The 20,139-nt window shown below is 39.7% G+C and overlaps 1 protein-coding gene across 8 annotated transcripts in view; it reads left to right on the top strand.

The window, feature by feature from the left end:
- Positions 1–20,139, top strand: part of LOC115219031 (lethal(3)malignant brain tumor-like protein 3) — a 112,102-nt gene that overhangs the window by 75,557 nt on the left and 16,406 nt on the right. For 5 of the 8 annotated variants that reach the window (XM_029789075.2, XM_036509034.1, XM_036509035.1 and 2 more), the window contains 8 exons: positions 153–387; positions 1,507–1,601; positions 3,233–3,461; positions 4,796–4,881; positions 6,793–7,018; positions 8,095–8,197; positions 9,732–9,887; positions 18,397–18,603. In XM_029789075.2, coding sequence (XP_029644935.1) covers positions 153–387; positions 1,507–1,601; positions 3,233–3,461; positions 4,796–4,881; positions 6,793–7,018; positions 8,095–8,197; positions 9,732–9,887; positions 18,397–18,603 — 1,337 coding nt within the window. The remainder of the gene's footprint in view (positions 1–152; positions 388–1,506; positions 1,602–3,232; positions 3,462–4,795; positions 4,882–6,792; positions 7,019–8,094; positions 8,198–9,731; positions 9,888–18,396; positions 18,604–20,139) is intronic. The other 3 variants (XM_029789078.2, XM_029789077.2, XM_029789076.2) reach the window with 2 other exon arrangements.

The raw sequence follows: 20,139 nt of genomic DNA on the forward strand, positions 1-20,139 counted from the left end.
CTGCGTGTTGTGACTGAACCCAAGACCATGTGGTTGGGAAGCAAACTTTTTAACTGCTTAGCCACACTTGCACCTATTGATTATAGAATTAATTTTGCTCCAGTTTTATTATTCGTTAACTGTCTATTAATTCCTTTTTGTTTGCATTCCAGCCCTTCCCTGCATTGAAGAATGGTTTCAAAATTGGTATGAAGTTAGAAGGCATAGATCCAAAACATCAGTCTCTTTATTGTGTTCTCAGTGTTGCTGAGGTAAGAGGGTTCCGAATTCGGTTACACTTTGATGGTTATTCAGAATGTTATGACTTCTGGGTCAACGCTGATTCATCGTTCATCTTCCCCGTTGGTTGGTGTGAAAAGAATGGCCGTGTTTTGCAACCCCCAAAAGGTTTGTCTTACAAAGTAATTCCATATTTATTATTTTTAACTTGCATCCATTTCTCTTACATGCGATATCTTTCTGTATACACTTTGTCTTTTTAACTCTTTGTTTTAAGTCGATGAAGAGAGCTTCCATATGATCAAGTGATCTGCTGAAAATAGCAGCCAAATCTTTCAAATTGCAGTTAACCATTATCATTGTTTTCAACATCCGCTTTTTCCATGCTTGCATAAGTCAGATGCAATTTATTCCAGCATATTTTTTATGGTTGGATGCACTTCCTGTCAACCACCTTTATACCTGGCTATCATTTTTTTTGTCAGAAGATTGGAAAGGAATGACACTGTTTGTGTGATGGTGATGCACGTTTAAAACTATCACATGGTATCAAAGTGAAGCACACACACATGCAAACACATGCACAAACACAGACACTCATGCGCACTGGCATACGCATGCACATACATGCACATATGCGCACACACACTCACTCACAAACACTTACACATTCACACTCACACACACAGACACTTGCACATGCATACATATACTGGGATGTGTGCACACACACCCAAGCAGACTGACACACAGGCACACACACACACACACCCATGCAGAGACACAGACACACCCATGCACTCATGCTCACACACACACACAATAGGTGTCTTTCAGTTTCTGTCTATCAAATCCACTCTCAAGGTTTTGTTCAACCCAGAGCTATATAGAAGATACTTACCCAAGGAGACTGTCTCTCTCTCTCTCTCACACACACACACACACACACACACACACACACACACACATAAGAGGCTTCTTTCAGATTCTGTCTACCAAATCTACTCACAAAGCTTTGATCAGCCTGTGGCTATAGTAGAACACCTCTACCAAGGTGCCATGCAGTAGGACTGAACCCAAGACCATGCAGTTAGGAAGCAAGTTTCTTACCACAAAGCCATACCTGTAATGATTAAAGAAATTTAAGAATTATGTTTGTCAGGCTGCAGTGAAGAGCAGAAGTTTTCATTAATGGAAACCTTAATTAATGTATGTGTTCAGTCGACAACAAATTTCACTCTGCATAGATTTTTGTGTATATTCCTCGTCATTTCTTTTATATTTCAGGTTTCAGTTCTGAGTCATTTGTTTGGTCCGGTTACCTGAAACATGCCAAAGCCTTTGCGGCACCAAAACACTTGTTTGTAAATCTTCATACACAGGTAAGTGGGGCTGAGGCAGGAGGAGGGCTTTGTTAAAAACCACTTCAACGAAATAGTGTTTGAGAGTATGTATGCATTAACCCTTTTGTGACTGTATTTATTTTGAGATGCTCTGTGTTTCTTTCAATTACTTCAAATATAACAAAGAATTTAGGAAAATAACTTAATTATCATTCAGCTAGTGTTAGGAACATAAATTGCGACTAAGGTTTGGTGGAAGATTTTAATTCAGAACTTATGAAAACAAGACATTTGTACTATCGAGCCAGAGCCGGTTTTGGCCGGGTTGGTAACGAAAGGTTTAATTATTTCAGTCCTGATATTATTAGCAATAGTCATGGTAGTAACAGAGACTGTTGACAATGTGCTCCGCTTGAGAAGACTTGTCAAACCAAGTGAAATCATAGTTGTGGCCGTTGCTGTTGTAATCGTAGCTGTTGAGGCAGATTTTTTCTACAGCTGGATGCCCTTGTTCTCAAGTAAGGGAATATTTACCCATGTTTTCATGGGAGATTGGAAACAAAGGACACAGCGTGCATGACTGACATTCATTTACAACTATCATCTGAAACCCTGGCAAGGTGACAGTAACACACCCACCCACATACACACACACATGATCTTCGAATGTTGGGACTCATGGAGGTGAGGGAAGAGGTTGTGAAACATGATCTTCGAATGTTGAGATTCACAGAGGCGATGACAAGTGATTGAGACCTTGGTGGTATGCTGTGCTTGAGAAGACTTGTCAAGTGAGGGTTAGGGTTAGGTGAAACCTAACCCTAAAGCTGACAGAATCATGAGCATGCTAGGCAAAATGCTTAGCGGCATTTTGTCCGTTTTTACATTCTGGGTTCAGATACTGCCAAGGTTGACTTTTCCTTTCATTCTTCTTTTTTTTTTGTGGAGTGGGAGGTGGTGGTGGTCTGTAAAATAAGTACCAGCTGAGCACTGGGGTCGATGTAATTAGTTTATCATCTTCCATGAAACTGCTGGGCCTTGTGCCAAAATTTGAAACCAGTTTTCTACCTGATTTATATTCAAAATGGCCTGATCTGATCTCTCCGCACCTATCCTACAATCTCCTAATAATCCTTTCTACTATAGGCACAAGGCCTGAAATTTAGGGGGAGGGGTTAATTGATTGCATTGACCCCTGTGCTCTACTGGTACTTACTTCATCAACCCCAAAAGGACAAAAGGCAAAGTCAACCTTGGTGGAATTTGAACTCAGATCGTAAGGATGGATGAAATGCCACTTAGCAGTTTGCCTGGCAAACTTGGGGCAACAGTTTTTGCTGACTTATACGTAGTAAACAGTTAATAAAAGGGAGATAATCATTTCTTCATAATATTAGGTGGGATGAGAAGTCTGAATTTTGAAATTAAAGAATTATAAGGAAAATGATGCATAGAATACACATGTGATAATAATGTTACATATGACATATATAATCACATACACCTACATTTTCATCTCAAGACATGAGCGTATTAAGTATCACATACTTTATATTGATGTGATCCATACACACACACACACACTTCTATCCAACTCTTCTTGCTTTATACATCTGTAATAATTCCGTAATTGTTCCTGAACCTGACTGTTACCATTTGATTCCTTCCAGCCCATTGTGCCGAACCTCTTCCGTGTAGGGATGAAACTGGAGGCAGTCGACAAGAAAAACACAAGCTTGATATGTGTGGCAACAGTGGCTGACGTATTGGGCGACCGCATCTTGATACACTTTGATGGCTGGGAGGATGCGTACGACTACTGGTGCGACCCCACTTCACCTTATATCCATGCAGTTGGCTGGTGTAAGGAGAACAACGAAATACTCTCCCCTCCATGTGGTAAGTATTCTTCCATTCCTCTTTTTCTCAAAATGCTTTTTTGATCTTTGTTTTTACATTTATGTATGCAAGTGTATTTTTTGAAATACGAGATGAGTGTGTGTGTGTGTATTAAATGCATGACTATCTTTCATGTCTTACTTGTTTCAGTCAATAGACTGCGGCCATGCTGGGGCACTGCCTTGAGGAATTTTAGTTGGACTAATTGACCCCAGAGCTCTACTGAGTGTTTTAGCATGGTTTCTATGGCTGGATGCCCTTCCTCACACCAACCTCTTGACAGTGTATTGAGTGCTTTTTTTTGTGGCACTGGCACCATTGAGGTCACCAAGTAACTTGGAAGACAAAGATCCCTCAGCTGAGGTGGAAAGTGGTGTTGAGCAATTGAGCAAGGTGGCTTTATACATGGTGATGAGAGGTTAAACCATGATACACAAAAATAAATAGATGTCTTACTGTAGAGGACATACATGGTTAACCCAGCTGGAGAGAGAGAAAGTGAGGGACTGATGTGGAAATGTGCTGGGTGTACTCTCAAGTACAAGGTGAATGTAAATGGAGAGTTATAGGACTGGACTTAATGTGCATGTATGTATGTATGTATACACACACATATATATCTATGTGTGTGTGTGTAATATATATAATCATCATCGTTTAACATCCACCTTCCATGCATGCATGTGTAGGATGGCTCACAGGAGCTGACCAGGTAGAAAAACTACCCTATGCTACTCTGATTTGGCAGGGTTTTTACAAATTGATGCCCTTCCTAACACCAACCACTCTGCAGAGTGGACTTGGTGCTTTTTACGTAACACCAGCACAGGTGAGGCTAGTTTTGGGATGATATACATACATATATATATATAAAAATACAAAATGGGACAAGAACGCAAAACATCCAGATAGATGATACAAAAAAACATGCACGGGTCATTTGAAGCCTTTAATCTTCAGTCAAGAACCGGATCATACTCGCAATTTTGGCTGTGTGTGTGTGTTTATATATATATATATATATAATCATCATTTAACATTCACTTTTTCATACATGTGTGAATCAAATAAAATTTGTTGGGACAGATTTTCTGTAGCTGGATGCTTTTCCTGTCCGCAACCCTCATATTTCCAAGCCCCATGACCAGCTATGCTTTCCACAAAAGACCGGAAACAGCAACATCCATCGCTTGTTATGATGGTGATGCTTACCTACAATCATCGCATAATATCAACTCAAGTGCACACACAAAAACACTTAATCTCACACACACACACACACACATCTTTGTTTCGCTTGATGGGTTTTTTTTTTCTGCATTTTCATTTTCCAGATTGGAAAGATCCATTAAACTTTAGTTGGGAACGTTATCTTTCAGAGAAAAATGCGACAGCTGTACCTGCTCGAGCCTTTCGACCTGTAAGTACTTTGATCTGTATTTATTTTGCTACCAAATCAACCCCCAGTATGTATTTTTTAAGTCTGGTATTTATTCTAGAGGTCTCTTTTGCTGAAGTGTTAAGTTACAGGAACATAGACAAACCAACGCTGGTTGTCAAGTAGTGGCGGGGAACAAAGACACACGCACATACATAATATATATGAAGGCGCATGGCTTAATGGTTAGGGTGTTGCACTCATGATTGCAAAATCAGGGTTTCAATTCCCAGACCGGGCATTGCGTTGTGTTCTTGAGCAAAACACTTTATTTCACACTGCTTTGTGATCATTTTGTCATATGACATGTGGCACACGGTGCACCTGTACAGGTAATGTCAATTTGATGGAGGGAGTGAGCTTATTTGTATACAAACATTTGATCACTATAAACAAATCATCTGTGTGGTTGTTCGGCAAGAAATTGCCAAATCCCCCTATGTTGTCTAATGAGGGAAGAGTCATATCTGTCTGTCTGTCTGTCTATCTCTCTCCACACACACACACATATGGTGGACTTCCACACAATTTCCCACTATCAAATTCACTCACATGGTTTGGTCATCCTGGGACTAGACACTTGCCCAAGGTACCATGCAGTGACACAAAATCTGAACCATGTTGTTGCAAAGCAACCTTATCTACACAGCCATGGCACACTCACAAGCACACCCGCAAGCACACCCGCAAGCACACCCGCAAGCACACCCTGCAAACACACCTGCAAACACACCTGGAAATACACTCACAAACACACCCACAATTTTATTAATTCATGATATTTGATTAGTTGTATGAAAATTTGGCATAATTATTGTATTTGATGGCATAAAAGATGCACAGATGTACCTCAGTTTCGGCAACACATATTCAGGAAAAGACATTTTTTTTTGTGTATTAACCCTTTAACATTCAAACCGGTCATATCCAGCCCAAATATTCTACTTGTTTTCTGTTGAAAATGGCCAGATCCAGCCTCTCACACCTACCCTGCAATGTCATTCGAAAAGTAAGCTACAGCATCATCGAAATCCCAAAGCTATGAGGTAATACATGATTACTTCAAACCACTGTAAATAACTATTACATTTGGCTGAGTAATCTGAATACTGAAGGGTTAATGCACTATTTAAAGCAATCTGGCAGTACATTATTTAAAGGTTGCAAAAGCACTTTAGTTATAGCAGAAAACATTACTTTATCTAAAAAGTGAGTTAGCAGTACAGCTGAACAGAAAGCAAGAAGTCAGGCTTGGTAGAAAAGACCATCTGGATTGAAATCAGCCTATAGTCGGTGTCAGGGACAAAATTAACTTATGGGAGGCTCAACTTCACATATAGGATATTCTCTTTTACTCTATTTTACTTGTTTCAGTCATTCGACTGTGGCCATGCTGGAGTACTGCCTTTAGTCGAGCAAATCGACCCCAGGAATTATTCTTTGTAAGCCTAGTATTTATTCTATTGGTCTCTTTTGCAGAACCACTAAGTTACGGGGATGTAAACACACCAGCATCAGTTGTCAAGCGATGTTGGGGGGACAAAAATAGACACACATATATATACATATATGTGACTGGCTTCTTTCAGTTTCCGTCTACCAATTCCACTCACAAGGCTTTGGTTGGCCCGAGGCTATAGTAGAAGACACTTGCCCAAGGTGCCATGCAGTAGGAATGAACCCGGAACCATGTGGTTCGTAAGCAAGCTACTACTTACCTCATAGCCACTTCTATGCTGGGTAATATTTTATTTTTTTTTATTTTTGAAACATTTTTTGGGGAAATGTTGCATCTTACATGTCATCAAATATGGTAATTGATTCAATGTTGTTTTTGTATCCCTATTTTTAAAATCCCTTTTTGATATTTATATATTTTCCACCCTGATACAGCGTGCCCCTGTAAGCTTTGAGGAAGGTATGAAAATTGAAGTGGTCGACAAGCGCAATCCTATTCTTATACGTGTTGCTACGATAGCCTCAATGTCAAAGCATCGAGTGAAGATTCACTTTGACGGCTGGTTGGATATCTATGACTACTGGTTGGACGATGATAGTCCAGACATACATCCACCTGGCTGGTGTAACAGAACTGGACATATTTTACAGCCTCCTATTGGTAAATGTTGCATTTTTTTATTTCACTTTGACTGATGTTGCTTTATCTCTTCCTTTGTGTGTGTATTTGTATGAGTGTATGAGTATATATTTGTGTGTATATTTGTGCAAGTGTATCTGTGTGTGTGTGTGTTTGATGTGTGTGTGTATTTGTATGAGTGTATGAGTATATATTTGTGTGTGTATCTGTGTGTGTGTGTGTGTGTGTGTGTTTGATGTGTGTATGTATTTGTGTGTGTATTTGAATGCGTCCGTGTATATGTATTAGTGTGTAATGAAGTGCTTTACACGAGCACAACACACAATTGAAACTACTACCTTATGATTTTGAGTGCAACGCCCTAACCGAGCGTTTCTCAACTGGGGTTCCCTGGAACACTAGAGTTCTGCAAAAGGGTCCTAGGGGATCTGCGAGAAAGAATGAGATAAGCTAATGTTAATTTCATGATCATTATATATATATATATATATTTATATGTGTGTGTGTGATATTTATCACGTGAACTACAATGTTAAAATATGAGAAAGATATGGTATATAATGTTTTTCAAGCAGGGGTTCCTTGACACGTAATTTATTTTAAGTGTTACGCAAGGGTAAAAGTGTTGAGAAACACTGCCCTAACCACTAGGCCACATGTACGCGCACACACACATTTTCACATTCACATATGTGTGCACACACACACAAACACAAACTGACACACACTGACACACATATACATATCCACACACACACACTCACAAACATACTCACAAACATACAAACAAACTTGCAAACACACCTGGAAACACACTCGCAAATGCACTCATAAACGCACTTGCAAATGCACCCACAGACACACGCACGAGCACACCCACGAGCACACCCACAAGCACACTCTCACACACTCACAAAAACACACACTCACACACACAGACACACAAACACACAAAACACTCACACCCACACATACACACAAACAAACACATCTACACACACACACACACACACAATCACACACACACACACACCTGAACCCATACAGTTAGTGTACATCAAAACTGAACTCCTGATTTCTTTCTCTCTGTTGTTTAGGTCCCGGAGACTTGACTCCTGTACAAGGCCAAGGTGGATGTCCCACACCTGGGTGCAAAGGTATTGGTCACATTAAAGGTGCTAAATATGCTGGACATCATAGGTAAGTGTGGTTCAATTCTCGGCACTTTTCCTCTTCCTAATTTCATGTTTCTCCTTTAAATATTTATTTACTATTGAGACATTAGTTTAACAGATTCATTGTTCAAAACCTTGCTGAAATTTTCTTTACCTTTAACCCATGTGTGACCAACCCGGCTGAAACCGGCTCTGGTTCTAAGTACAAATGTCCTGTTTTCATAAGTTTTGAATTAAAATCTTCCACCAAACCTTAGTCACAATTTATGTTCCAAATACTAGCTTAATGATAACTAAGTTATTTTACTAAATTCTTTGTTATATTTAAAATTAACTGAAAGAAACACAGCATCTTAAAAGAAATACAGTAATGAAAGGGTTAAATCATTCTGGATTTGATAAAATACAGGCACAAATGTGGTTGTGTGGTTAAGAAGTTTGCTTCCCAACCATATGGTCTTGAGTTCAGTCCCACTGTGTAACACCTTGGGCAAGTGTCTTCTTTTATAGCCTGAAAAAAAACCGTGTGTGTATGTATACACACTCACACACCCATACACACACCCACACCCACCCACACACCCACACACACCCACACACATCTGTGGCTGTGTGTAAGAAGCTTGTTTCCCAACCAAATGGTTCTGGGTTCAGTTCCACTACATGGCACTTTGGGCAAGTGTCTTCTACTATAGCTTGTGAGTGGGTTTAGTAGATGGAAACTGAAAGAAGCCCGGTGTGTGTGTGTGTGTGTCTTTGTGCCTGTGTTTGTTCCCTACTCCCACTGTTTGACAACTGCTGTTGGTGTGTTTATGTCCCTATAACTTAGCAGTTTGGTAAAAGAGACCAATAGAATATGTACCTGGCTTAAAAAATAAGTACTGGTGTCTATTTGTTTGACTTAAAAAAAAAAAAATTCAAGATGGTGCTTCAGCATGGCCACAGTCTAATGACCGAAACAAGTAAAATAATATATATATGTATATAAAGGGTTATACAACTTGTTCTTTTCCTGTCTTGCAAGTTCTTGGCAACCCCACTAGTGCCTGTGATATGAAAGGAGCACACACTACACATTTGTCGAGTGGTTGGTATTAGGAAGGGCATCCAGTTGTAGAAACCATGCCAGAGATGACATGTTGGATGATGCAACCCTGTGACTCTTGAGAGCCCGTCAAACAGTCCAACCCCTACCAGCATGGAAAACAGATGTTAAAAAATGATGAATGATGATGATAACTTATATATATACTGACTTATATATATAAGGCGGCGAGCTGGCAGAAACGTTAGCGCGCAGGGTGAAATGCTTAGCGGTATTTCGTCTGTCGTTACGTTCTGAGTTCGAATTCCGCCGAGGTCGACTTTGCCTTTCATCCTTCCGGGGTCGATAAATAAAGTACCAGTTTCGCACTGGGGTCGATGTAATCGACTTAATCCCTTTGTCTGTCCTTGTTTGTCCCCTCTATGTTTAGCCCCTTGTGGGTAGTAAAGAAATATATATATATATATACTGACTTTGATTTTGAGATGGATTATTTTTCTCTCTCTCTCTTCAGTGCATCTGGTTGTTCCTATTCCCATCTGAATATGAACAAAGAGACAACGTTACAGGACCGGTTAGGTTCAACTCGAGTTGAAGAAGGAACTAGCACCCCTATTGGACAGCGACCAGCCAGAGCTATAGAACCATCAACGGTGACTTTGGAAATGTCGTGAGTTGAACCTGTGGTTTTATTTTCTCCGTCTGCCTTTGTTCTTTTCCCTCACCTATGTTCCTTTGTCATTCATCTCATTTCCTTTCTCGTAAATTTGGTGTATAGTAATTGTAGTGAATGTGAGTGAGGACTGTTTGTAGGTTCATTAGAGAGGAGCAACCACTGTCAGTCAATGGTGGTTTGTTGTGAAATATGTGAGTCCTTGTTTCGATTGCTTGCAATTTTTTATGAATACAGTTTTGTTTAGTGGACTTGTATGTGTGTGTGTGTTGGGTTTTAGGTGGTTTATGAAATTTTTTTTTTTTTTTCAAGCACTCCGTCGGTTACGACGACGAGGGTTCCGGTTGATCCGATCAGATCAACGGAACAGCCTGCTTGTGAAATTAACGTGTAAGTGGCTGAGCACTCCACAGACACATGTACCCTTAACGCAGTTCTCGGGGATATTCAGCATGACACAGAGAGTGACAAGGCCGGCCCTTTGAAATACAGGTACAACAGAAACAGGAAGTAAGAGTGAGAGAAAGTTGTGGTGAAAGAGTACAGCAGGGATCACCACCATCCCTGCCGGAGCCTCGTGGAGCTTTAGGTGTTTTCGCTCAATAAACACTCACAACGCCTGGTCTGGGAATCGAAACCGCGATCCTACGACCGCGAGTCCGCTGCCCTAACCACTGGGCCATTGTGCCTCCACGGTTTATGAAATATTAGTGAACTATATTTTTTGAGAGAAATAGCTTTTAGAAGAGGAGTTAGAATTCTTTACAGTCACCAGCAATCATGAAATAAGAGAATTTCAGGATGTGGAGATGTGAATTTGGGATAACAGTTTGATGTGACGATTGAAGGCATCTAGACTTGGGGCAACCTACTGTGAGGTTGTGAATGATACCCAGCGTAGTGGATGACAACCAGAGTGGACGCTGGTTAATTGAATGTGGTGATTTGATTGAAAACTATGCAGTCTATGGTGGTAAAAATATCTGATCATGGGTAATGGCCAGATTTAGAGTAAGTTTAGGTGATAGTGGTCATGTATGATGGTAGTCGTTCGTGAATGTCATTTGGGAAAATAAGGGTATGTGAGAACAGTAATTGGTAAGTGGAGTAGAGCTTGGTCATGGAATTATTATGCTCATGTAGTGCAGGCATGGCTGTATGATTCAAAAGTTTATTTTCCAACCACATGTGTTTTGGGTTCAGATGGACAAGTACCATCAACTGTATGATTGGTTTGGTACAAACAAAGCCTTGTGTATAAATTTGATAGACAGAAATTGAAAGAAGCCAGATGAATATATATATATATATATGGTTACACACACACATCTCTGTCTGTCCCTTTCTCACATCACCAATAGTAGAATACAAAAATTTCTTAGATTATATTTCTTTGTAGTGTTCTTTTTGAAGGCGTTCATGTACTGGAAATATTTCCTTAGTTCACTTTCAATGTAACTAATTTTAGATCACCTCGAAAACCTTGTGTTAACATGTATTTTCAGGAATATTAATTTCAATGATATTTTCTTTATCTAAACATGTTAATACAATAGAAACAATTGTCGGCTTTGTAAGGTGAATTCTGCAATTAATGATGTAATTTTCTCTTTACATATTTTTGTTATACACACACACACACATACGAAATATATGCATAGCATGGTTATAGGCATGTTTGTGAAGTTAAGATTGCTTCTAACTATATGAAACATGGAAAAGTGGATGTTAAATGGTCTATATGTAGATACGTCCATGTAGGGTGGGTGTTCAATGATACCATTTTGTTTTTGGTGAGGAACTTACAAGTAAGGAGAACTCGGTGTTGGGGCATCATCATCATGAAGAATCTAATTCTTTGCACTCCACAAATCCGGTTGCTTCACTAAGTTTCCTTCCTCAAATGCTTCAAAATGTAACAGTAAGACTTTCGATTGACGGTCTGGCCCTGGGGACGCACAATACCACATTTCTGGGGGTGATGCTTGTGGCAGGTTTTCCAGATTGCTTGTCATCTTCTAGGGATGTTCTTCTGATTTTTGGAGTGCCCGTGCCATTCGAAACATTGTGTATGACCCATTGCCTTGTTGTGGTAATCTTGCTGAAGCATGCTCAATGTCTCTGTAGTAGACTTCCCAAGTTTAACGCAAAATTTCACATTGGTTCTTTGTTCCTGTCCATGACAAAAATCATAGACTACAGCATACACATTCATCACAAAAACACAAATTTCACAACTTGCAAAGTAAACACAGCAGTGTTGTTCAGCACACTGCCTCATGAAGGTCACTGCTAGCTCTCACTGCACATGCAACCATGTGCTGCCATCTGTTGGTGTGCTACAGAACTAGTCCAGGAACTATTTGATATCACCTTGTATATACATACATATTTGTATATATGTGTATGTATGTGTATATATATATATATATATATATATATATATATATATATATTTACATGTATATATTTGTGTATGTATTCATGTATGTATATGTGTGTATATGTAAGTGTGTGTGTAGTGGATAAAATATGTCAGAAAAGGCATATAATTGATATCTCTGATATTAGAGCATGAACTTTCAGGATATATATCAGTTGTTCCCAACGTTTGGTCTGCGGACCCCTGGAGGTCCGTGAGCATGTTAAATTAACAGACCTTTCAATAATATCCTGGGGTTCATGGGAAAACTCATTTAAATTAAAGGGGTCTTTGGTAGTGAAAATGTTGGGAACCAGTGGTAGATACCTATCCATGTAGGATTACATACGAATTCTCACTTTCTTGATTTTCCTGGGTTTTTTTTTTGCTAAAATATATGTATATTTTTATACTTGTTCGTGCATAACTATTTTATAAATACATCGATGCCATTAACAACTCCTCTCCACCTGTTATTTTATTGTACTGTATGTCTATGTGTTGTTGGCATCCTTTTGTCTCGGGAGACAATGGAGTTGCGCATAAACTAATCCAGTCTGGTTTTTACATTTCATGTCCTCTCCAGTTTCGTCTCCAGTTTTGCGCAGGCCTGGGCTAGATGTAAGAAAATCCTGGGTAGCCCAATCATCAGGATTCCTCTCTCGACCTTGCTGACATAGTCCAAAGGAGTGCAGAGCATTACTTTTGGCACCAGCTTGGCTGCAGGAGCTGCCAGAAGAGTGTCCAGTCGAACACTAAACTGCCCCCCTGGCTCCACTCTGGATTTCTTTGAAGGTTGTCTCCTGGATAGGGGCCCATACCGGGTACTGTCAGCCGGAGCCAGCTGAGCCCGGGACTCGTGTCAGGCAGGGTTGTCACTTCCTGAAGTAGTAAAGAAAATCGCTACCCACCACCTAGCCTGTCTATGTGTATGTGTGGTATATATATGTGTGGTGTATATATATATATATATATATATATACATACACACACATATCTGTGTGTGTGGTATGTATCTGTGTGTGTGTGTATAGTTTTTATAGTGAATTCACAAAATAGTGGCAGATAATTCTGTCAGCATAAAGATATATACAAGTAAAATTCAGATAACACTAGTAAAATTTGAAACAAATAGGAAAGAAGTAGACAAGATACTATGAAGAATATAGGCGAGTGAAAATATGTGCCTGTAAAGCTTAGAAATGCTCCGTCCAACCCATGCTAGCATGGAAAACAGATGTTAAATGATGATGATGATGATGACACACACATGATGGACTTTTTTGAGTTTCCATCTCCCAGATTCTACCAAATCAACTCAAAGCTTTGGTTGACTAAGGTAGAAGACACTTGCCCAACATGCTGTAGAATGGGACTGAACCTGAAATCATGTGGTTGGAAAGCAAATTTCCTAACCACAGTCATGCTTGCACCCATTTTGAATTAATTTTTTTTTATGCCTTAATAATTTTTTTATGCTTTAACCCTTTCATTACAAACCCAGCTGAAACCAGCTCTGGCTCTTTAATATACATGTCTTGTTTTCATAAGTTTTGAATTAAAATCTTCCACCAAACCTTAGCCACAATTTATGCTCCTAAAACTAGCTTAATGATAAAGTCATTTTACTAAATTATTCATTATATTTAAAATAATTGAAAGAAACACAGAGCATCACAAAATAAATTCAGTAATGAAAGGGTTAATCATTTTTTTATTATATAATTATTTATGTAACTGTTGTCATCAGTGCCTGGGGATCTCATATGTTAATAGGGTATCCCATGTAGCTGAACACTCTGTGTGTATGTGTGTGAGCATTCGTATTTACAAGTGTGGATGTTTTATGTTTTCCTGTGTTTCTGGAAGTGCTGATATATTTATGGTTGTGTGATGGGTTTAGTTCTGAATATTTGTCTATATGTGTATGATATGCTTTACAGCGATTTTTTTTTCTTCTTCTTCCTACTAATATTATGTCTTCTACCAGGAAGGCTTCAGTCAAGTCTCCCATTCTATTTTTACTTCTTTCTCCTCATATCAGTCTCTTCTATCTTCTCTCTGTCCATATGACTCTTCCATACGCTCCCTCATATCAGCCGTCAGCCACTTGTCTGTCTTCCTCTTCTAGTGCATCTGCCTCCTGTCTTGCCTCTGCCTCCCATGTCTCGTACATCCACTCCTACCTTGTCCTCTACCTTCACGCACTCCCTCCTCCTCCTCCTGACTTTCATACTCAACTTCAGTCTCTTCGTCTCTCCGATCTCTTACTGTACATTTTACATCTACTTCTCTGTCAGTATGGGTTGGATGGGTATGAAAAAGCAAGCCTTTTGCATGGAATGTTGGAAAACCTTTTTTTTTTTTACAGCTGGATGGCCTGCTCTACCTTAAGCTAATAACACCCAACCACACTATCAAACCAGTAAACAAACCAACCAACTGGCTAGCCAATCAGCTCTGGAGTGGTGATGGTGATGGCAATGATAGTTGTGGTGGTGGTCACTACTTTTTCTTTTCAGCTAGGTAGTCACTAGAGATGAGTAAATACCATCGTCTTATTGCCATCATTTTGACCGTTATTGCTTTCATCCCTGTTAATGTCACCACACTCATTAATATCACAATTACCCGCATCACCACCTTCATCACCATCATCATCAGCCTCATATTGTAATAAACTGTTGAGCCTTCCTCATCTCTGATTTCTAACTGCTAGAATGGTGCTCTTTACTCTTTTCTCTTGATTTCCCGCTGTTTGTGAAGGGTTATTGAAGTTCCTTACCTGTTCTTTATGTTAGTCTGTTCCTTAACCCTTTCGTTACCAACCTGGCTGAAACCGGCTCTGGCTCTGAGTACAAATGTCCTGTTTTCATAAGTTTTCAATTCTCAGAACTTTTCACCTTCCTAATTTCATGTTTTTCTTTTAAATATTTATTTACCATTGAGACATTAGTTTGACAGATTCATTGTTCAAAACCTTGCTGGAATTTTCTTTACCGTTAACCCATTTGTGACCAACCCTTCTGAAACCTGCTCTGGTTCTAAGTACAAATGGCTTGTTTTCATAAGTTTTGAATTAAAATCTTCCACCAAACCTTAGTCACAATTCCTAACACTAGCTTAATGATAACTAAGTTATTTTACTGAATTTTTGTTTATTTAAAATAATTGAAAGAAACACAGCATCTCAAAAGAAAAAAATACGGTAATGAAAGGGTTAAAGGTTGCAAGCTGGCAGAATTGTTAGCACACCGGTATTTCATCTGTCTTTGTGTTCTGAACTCAAATTCTGCCGAGGTCAACTTTGCCTTTTATCCTTTTAGGGTTGATAAAATAAGCACCAGTTGAACACTGGAGTCAATGTAATTGACTTATCCCCTCCCCTGAAATTGCTGGCCTTGTGCCAAAATTTGGAACCAATATTAGTCTGTTCCTCTTGGTTTTTTGTGTTTTTTTCCTTCTGTCTTTTTCTCTTATCTTCTGGTCAGTCTTGATAGAGCAGATGTGTTCATAGGTGTTTTAGCTATGACCAACCATACCAATATTCTTGTGTCTTATGGATTTCATTATCCAATGTGTCCTTTAAGATGGTAGGGTGTAAATTGAGGGAGATTTCACTGTTATTTCTAGCAAATTGAGTAACTCCACAGCCACTCCTTCATTAACTCGGTTCCCTTTCTACCTCCTTCTCTTCTTCCTAGAACTATTGTCCCTCCATTATTAGTTGATCTTGATTATAATTGCAGTTCAATTTAACATGCTTTTGACAAGGAGTTAAATGTGCGCTAATAATATAGGTAGGTGACCAAGTGTAAATAGTAGAAAATCTTCAGTGAATGTTCCAGCCCTTAACTTTATGGATCTACTATGCTGCTCTCACTTGGTTTACAAACTGTCTTTTCTCCTGTTCTTCAGGGCTTGCTTGCTTGCTAGTATTATCTGTCTGTCTTTGTCATTCTTAAATTAGGGCATATAGATTCTGTAAAAGTGGTGTCTGTGTGGCACCATGTAAAAGCACCCGTGCAGTGCCACGTAAAAGCAGCCAGCATGCTCTGTAAAGTGGTTGGTGTTAGGAAGAACATTCAGCTGTAGAAAGCATGCCAGATCAGACTGGAGTCTACTACAGCTTGCCAGTTCTGGTCAAACCGTCCAACCTGTGTGTGTGTATGTGCGTTTGTGTATATTCATCCATTAATCCATTGATCCATCCACCTTATAATGAATATAAGCTCTTAATAGAGAAGCTGGCTTGTACAACAAGTAAAAGCAGCTGTGTGACCTCACATAAAAGCACCTTTGTAACCCCATGTGAAAGCGCCATGTAAAAGTGTGCGTGCAGCGCTTGTAAAAGCACCTGTGTGGAACCACATGAAAGCACCCATGTAGTGTCATGTAAAAGCACCCAGCACACTCTGTAATGTGGTTGGCATTAGGAAGGGCATCCAGCTGTAGAAACCATGCCAGATCAGGCTGGAGTCTGGTGCAGCTCCTCAGCTTGTCAGTTCTGGTCAAATCTTCCAACCCATGCCAGCATGGACACTGGACGTTAAATGATGATGATGATGATGTGTGTGTGAGTATGTGTGTATGACTATTACAATGAACACAGTGGACAGAACTTGAATAAAGGTGCATAGTTGAAAATAGATGGACTGGGGTACCACTTTGAAGGGTTTGGTCGAACAAATCAACCTCAGTACTTATTTTTTTTTTAAAGCCTAGTTCTTATTACAAACAAATCATCTATGCAGGGTTTTCAGCAAGAATTTGTAGAATCCTCATGTATCATCCATGACAAATGAAGTCCTCTATATCACCATCTATTTCCATCCTGTCTGTGCAGGCGCTGGCATAGCTGTGTGGTAAGACCACATGGTTCCAGGTTCAGTCCCACTGCGTGGCACCTTGGGCAAGTGTCTTCTATTATAGTCTTGGGCCTGCCAAATCCTCGAGCGGATTTGGTAGATGAAAACTGAAAGAAGTCTGTTGTGTGTGTGTGCACTCACTCATTTACTCACTGACTCACACACACACACACACACACACACACATTTCAGGTTCAATAGTTATGGCCAAGATATTATTGAAGTTAGGGGGTTATATGTTTTGAGTTTAAGTTTTCAGGTACTGGTTATGTAGTTGTGTGTGTGTTTGTTCCCTATCACTACTTGACAACCATTGTTGGTGTGTTTACATCCCCATCAGTTAGTGGTTCAGCAAAGGGAACCAATAGGGACAAATACCAGGCTTTAAAAAAAAAATTAGTACCTGGGTCAATTCATTTGACTAAAAATTCTTCGAGGCAGTGCCCCAGCATGGCCACAATCTAATAGCTCAAACAAGTAAAACAAATGAAAGAGGGTAGATATATGCTATTTGAAGTGTTATAAAATTGGTCTTTATTAGATTCTCAAGATATCAAGGTATCGGTGCCTGTCGTTCAGAGAAATTCGGCTGCTGCATAGACGGTGTAAAAGCTATCACATTGAAACCCCTATTCACATGTGTGTGTGTATGTGCATGCATGCATGTGTGTATGCCTGTTTGTGTGTCTGTGCCTGTGTGTGTGTGTATGCTTGTTTGTATGTGTGTGTGTGTGCATGCATATTTGTGTACACCTGTTTATGTGTGTGTGTGTTTGCACTTGCATGCATGTGTGTATGCCTGTTTGTGTGTCTGTGCCTCTGTGTGTGTGTTTGTGTATGCCTGTTTGTATGTGTGTGCATGCATGTGTGTATACCTGTTTGTGTGTGTGTGTGTGTGCATGCATGCATCCCTATTTGTGTGTGTGTGCATGTATATGTGCGTATACCTGTTTGTGCGCGAGTGTGTGTATGCATATGTGTGTATCCCTGTTTGTATGTGTCTGTATGTGTGCATGCATATGTGTGTATACCTGTTTGTGTGTGTGCTTCCGAGAAAATGAATGATATAAAAAAATAAGACGTATGATAATGAAAGAGAGAGAGAGAGAGGCTGACTTATTAGAGAACAGATTGTACAACAACAACATCAAAAAAAAAACATCAAACGTCACCGTCCAGCTGCAGCATAAATAAATTTGGTCTGCTGGTGTTTCAGGAGGAAGTGCCCAACTCCTGGATGCGATGGGGTTGGTCATGTGACAGGTAAATACTCTGCCCACCACAAGCTGTCTGGCTGTCCCTTGGCTGAGAAGAACTTTCTGAAGATGGCAAGCAAAGTGAAAGAGGAACCGGATGCCAGCACAGATTCTTCAGATACCAAGTCATCGTTGCCTGCTGTTGTCTCTGGCCCTGGACGGAAGAAGTATGCACTTTGTATATATGTATATAAATATATGTATATATATAATATCTTAGTTTCTGTTTAGTTTTTAATTTTTATTTAAATTTAATTAATTGATTTTTTTTTTTCTTTTAATTATCAACCTGCTTGTTTACATGCTAAGTTATAGTGGTTGTGGCCTAGTTACATATTTGTTATTTTAGCTGTGATGACCAGATAGCTTCTCATTTTATTTGGCTTAGCTGTTACTATGACTGGGTCATTCTTGAGCTATGCTCGTTTGGTCATTTATTAGACATAACTATGACCAGATAATCTTCAACTGAGATAGCCTCATTAGCCTTATTTATTTAGCTTAGCTATCATGATGAAGTCATTTTAAGCTGTGTTAGTATGGTCATTATTTGTCATAGCTATAATGACCAGGTCATTTGCAGCTGTGATGGCCTGCTCATTTATTTAGCTGTTGAAATTAACCATCTGTTGAGATGGTCATTTTCGGCTATGGTTCATTAGCATTCTGGGCAAAATGCTTAGCAGCATTTCATCCATCTTAGTTCAAATGCCACTGGGGTCAACTTTACCTTCCATCCTTCCGGGATCAATAAAGTAAGTACCAGCTGAGCACTGGGGTTGATTTAATTGACTTAGTCCCGCCCTTGAAATTGCTGGCCTTGTGCCAAAATTTGAAACCAGTTTTCAGCTATGGTGGTTTGGTCATTTATTTGTTCATAGCTGTAATGACCAGAATTCCTGCTGGTTAGCTTGGTTTGAAGAGTCTGTCTTGTGATTCTGACCTGTGATATTCTAATCACATACCCTAGTTCCGGACCTGTGATTTCTAAGTGTGGAGAAGAAGCAGTGGCTCAACCTTGAGAGACTCCCTGAGCTTTGAGCTATGCACCTGTTGAGTATTATTACTCCAGAAATCCTTTGGAAGATCCCTGTTTTGCGGCAGTTAGAGTATCAGCTGTAGTAGTAGTATAGGCATTTGCTCAAAGCTGTAGTGATGAGGTCAGTATCGCTATAACGACCAAGTCAATATCAACTGTAGCAGTTATTTGCTTATGGATGTAGTGAACAAGTTGATATCAGCTACAATAGTTTAAGTATTTGCTCATAGCCGTAGTGATCAGATCTTTCTTCACTTTTGGTGGCACTGTCATTTCTCTGCCATAGTTCTAGTGACTAGTTCTTTTTCAGTTATTGTAGCTGAGATCATTATTAGCTTGTTGGCTTGGTCCTTTTTTTTTTTTTTTTTTTTATTACTTGCTGGGTTTGGAGGAAGGGGCTTTATGCATGGTTGTCATAGGTTCTCCTAGACCAGTGAAATCAATATTTTCTTGGTCCATTGCAAATCACCGCAGCTAAGGCATAAGCAGGGTAGGAATTCTCAAGGGCCGACAGTCTGTGAAAACAGGACCAGGCATAGGCATTTGTGCAGGGCCTGAGGTATTGGTTATAAGGGTGAAGTGGAGGAATGTCTGAGTAGTGGCATGGGTGAGTGTGTGTTGCAGCAGCACTGTCCCAGAGAGCAAAACTCCATTGTAGGGCCTT

This window comes from Octopus sinensis, linkage group LG14, assembly GCF_006345805.1.
Source record: "Octopus sinensis linkage group LG14, ASM634580v1, whole genome shotgun sequence".
Lineage (NCBI taxonomy): Eukaryota > Metazoa > Mollusca > Cephalopoda > Octopoda > Octopodidae > Octopus > Octopus sinensis.